Below are 3,407 nucleotides of genomic sequence, written 5' to 3'. Positions count from 1 at the left end.
CGCAGCCTCCTCGGCCTCCGGGCCTCCTGCCTGGGCGAGGCCTTCGGGCCCACCACAGCCTGGGCCTCCCGGGCCTGGCCCAGGAGCACTGACCCGCTGGGCTGGGGCACCGCTCACACTGGCCCCCGGGGCCTCTGCCAGTCCTATGCTGGCAGGGGCATGCCCACATCCCTGCACCCCCAATGCCTTGTCAGCCTCTGCCCTGCCTCCACCCCGAGCCCCTTCCTCGGCCTGGGCCCTCTCATTCCTGAATAGAGTGGCCTCCCACGACTCGGATTCCCGGACCAGGCCCAGCATCTCCAGGAAGCTGGGCGCCCTGCCAACCAGCCTCAGTTTCCGCAGCGCTTCGTCCAGCGGCTCGATGAGGGTGGCCTTGGTGAGCACCTGCCTCAGGCGCAAGTGGTCGGCCGCGGCTCTGGCCAGGGCCCCCTTCTCTATGGCTTTCTGCAGCAGGACCTCCAGCCGCAGCACGAAGGCAGACAGGCGCTCGCCCCGCTTCTGCTCAGCAGTCAGACACCTCAGCCGCGTGACGGCCTCGCACTCGGTGTCCCCAAACACCTGGGCCATCGCGGCCAGGCACTCCTGCGCCGTGCGAGCAGGGTTCTCAGCCAGGAGCCCGCGCACCAGCTGCAGGGCGGTGCCGCGCAGGCCCTCAAGCAGCCGCCGCCGCCGCTCCCTCTCCGAGACCGCCTGCCACACGTGCAGCATGTCGCTGGCGTGGTCCAGCCAGGCCTCGAAGGGCTCCTCTCCCGGGCCCGGCTCTTGGCGCCCGGAGAACACGCCCAGGGGCTGGTAGCGCACGGTCTCCACCCAGGGCCGGACCGCCTGGCTGACTGAGCGCAGCCAGCACACGCGCCGCAGCCCCAGCCCCAGGGCGCCAGCCACGCTCTCCACCGTCTGGCCCTGCTGCTCGAGGAAGTGGAACACGCGGCCCAGGACCTCCTCGCCCGAGCAGCGGGGCACGCACACCACGCGCCAGGGCCCCCCGCTGCCCGGAACCTCCCGGGGCACCAGCGCGTAGTCCACCTCCTGGGCCAGCTCCACCAGGGCCGCCGTGGCGTTCTCCTCCTCGCGAAACACCCGCCCAAGCACGGAGAAGCGGCCCAGAGGCCACAGCGCGGCCTCCAGGACCTCGTGCACCTCCGTCTCCTCGCAGTCCTCCGGGATGCCGAGCACCAGCAGGCCCTTGCGCGCGCTCACGCCCATCCACCGGCACCAGTCGCGCAGCATCGCCACCGCCATGGCGCCTGGCGCGCCTCGGGTCCCGCCGCGGAGCAAGCCTGGGAATGAGATCGGGAGAGCAGATCAGTGCCGCCTCCCCCGCCCCCCGCCTCCTTATGCCCTACGCAGCCGCCGCGTCCCCCGAGGGCGGAGGGCGCGGGGCTGCCCCAGCCGGAGCCCCCCTCTTCCTTCTCGTACCTTCTCTGGTCCGCTGCTTTCCTGGCAGGAGGGGCGTGGACGCGGAGCAGGCGCGCTCTGGCTCCGTCTGGCTGTGTTCCCCGCCCGTTCGCCGTGCCCTGCGCCCTCCTGGGGCTCCGGCCGCCTGCAGCGCGGCACGTGGCCCTAGCGCCTGCTGGCTGTGGACTCCGCAGTGCGGACGCGGGGCGGGGGCGCGGCAATGGCGGCTGCGGAGCGCAGACCCCCCCACGTTGCCCTGGAGACCGCTGGGCCATTGGTGCGCGCAGGTCACGTGTTGGAGTTGTTGCTGCTACCCCTGCAACCAAGGGGCCCTGGACTGCGTGTGACGTCACCGGCCCCCTCCTGCAGGGGGCGCTGGCCCAGTCGGGGGCCTCCCCAGGCCTGGCCTGGCTTGGGTCCACTGTCACCCTAGATATCCCATGGGGCCCAAGCATAGCCGGGGAATCGCATCCCTGGGTGCCCTGGGAGGGCACCCACCGGCACTGGGCTCTCTGGGGTGCTGTTGGAGCTTGGGTGTTGGAGGTAGTGCCCCTACCCCAGCCTGGCCTGGCCTTCCCTTCCCTTCCCTTCCCTTCCCTTCCTAGTCATCCCTACCCAGGTGTCCTCCTGTTGCTGTGACAGGCCAGGGGTACCTGGAGCAGGCGGACTTCAGTGGAGCAGAAATCCCCACAGAGAGTGTGCGCACCTCAGGTGCTTGCCCCAGCCATGTGGGTAACAGGCCCAGGTCACCCTGTACTCTTTTCCCTTGCTAGCAGATGTGTTCTGGGCATACCCTTTTGGTTGCTTGGGTTAGGGTGGGTGTCACACCTTCCAGAGACCATCTCGCCATAGCTCAGCCTTCCCTATGGGAGGCAATGCCATAGTCCAGAGGCGCTGTGTGTGTGATGAGCTTCTCTGAGTCTGGGGGAGAAGGTTTCGCAGTGTTGCGGACCAGTGTGTGTGACAGTAGTAGGTCAGTGCTCAAGGAGAACTGGTAGCAACGAGGGCAGATGAGTTTCTTTTTGACCCTGACCCTCAACAGCCCGTCTGCCACTGCCCGTTTCCCTCCTGCTCGCTGCTTTTAGTTCCTCAGGTCTCGCTTCCTGGCCCTAGGCTCCTGGGTACTCAGGTTAGCTCATTCCCTCCGACCTGCCATCCGTCCCTGAGGTGGCTGCTCTTACCTGCTAGACAGGAATTCCTCTGCTTCTGCCAGGCTGACCCACTGGCCCCAGGTGTCCCACCCGTCCCTCATCCTCTCAGACACGGGTGGCTTCTTCAGGGCTAAAATAGCCCTTCTGAGCAACACCCCGAGATGCCTCTCAGGTTCCTTACTGGAGCTGCTTCTGGGCTGGGTAAATATGAGCAAGCAAAATCAAACCAACAAACCTGTTGCTGTCCATCTGATTCCAGCTCATTGGTAGCCCATGTGCCCCAGAGCACGATTGTGCCATGGGGTTTTCTTGGCTATAATCCTTAAGGGAGCAGATAGCCAGATCTTTCTTCCATAGCATCACTGGGCAGATTTGAACTGCGAACTTTTCGGTTAGTCACTGAGAGGAAATAGGAGCAGTGCTTAGTAGTTTCATTAACCTTTTTAAAAGCGTATATCTATTTTGATCGTGGTGAAAACATCTACACCTCCATATTCACTGACATAACACCTCCCACACCAACAACTCAAAGCCATTGATGACATTTTGCACGTGGTGCCGCCGTTATCGCCATCCTTTTCTGAAACATTCCACCACCATTAGCATAACACAGTGCCCCTCAAACTGAAACAAAAGCTTCCCCTTAACCCTAACTCCTACCCCTGGTGACCACTTTGCTATATATATTTAATCTATCTAACAATTTCCCCACCCCTCCCCTCCCATCCCTGGTAACCAACAAAGACAATTTCTTTCCATATATAAACCTTTCCTGGACTTTTTATAATGTTGGACTAATACAATATTTGTCCTTCTGTGATTGACTTATTTCACTCAGCATAATGTCCTCCAAGTTCA

The 3,407-nt window shown here is 63.0% G+C and overlaps 1 protein-coding gene across 1 annotated transcript; it reads right to left on the bottom strand.

The window, feature by feature from the left end:
* Positions 1-3: 3 nt before the first annotated feature.
* On the bottom strand, positions 4-1,242 carry PNMA6A (PNMA family member 6A; the record flags this gene model as incomplete). The annotated part of the gene is made up of 2 exons (XM_007959030.1): positions 168-1,242; positions 4-74 (listed from the first exon to the last, which is right to left on the bottom strand). Coding segments are annotated over exons 1-2 (1,146 nt in total), but the record flags the coding sequence as incomplete, so codon positions are not given.
* Between the last annotated feature and the right edge of the window lie 2,165 nt (positions 1,243-3,407).

The sequence above is a fragment of the Orycteropus afer genome, unplaced genomic scaffold (genome assembly GCF_000298275.1).
Source record: "Orycteropus afer afer isolate SDZICR_OR568_19922 unplaced genomic scaffold, OryAfe1.0 scaffold01360, whole genome shotgun sequence".
In the NCBI taxonomy this organism is placed as follows: Eukaryota; Metazoa; Chordata; class Mammalia; order Tubulidentata; family Orycteropodidae; genus Orycteropus; species Orycteropus afer.
Note: the sequence above shows the minus strand (reverse complement) of the source record. Positions and strands in the feature narration are given on the sequence as shown.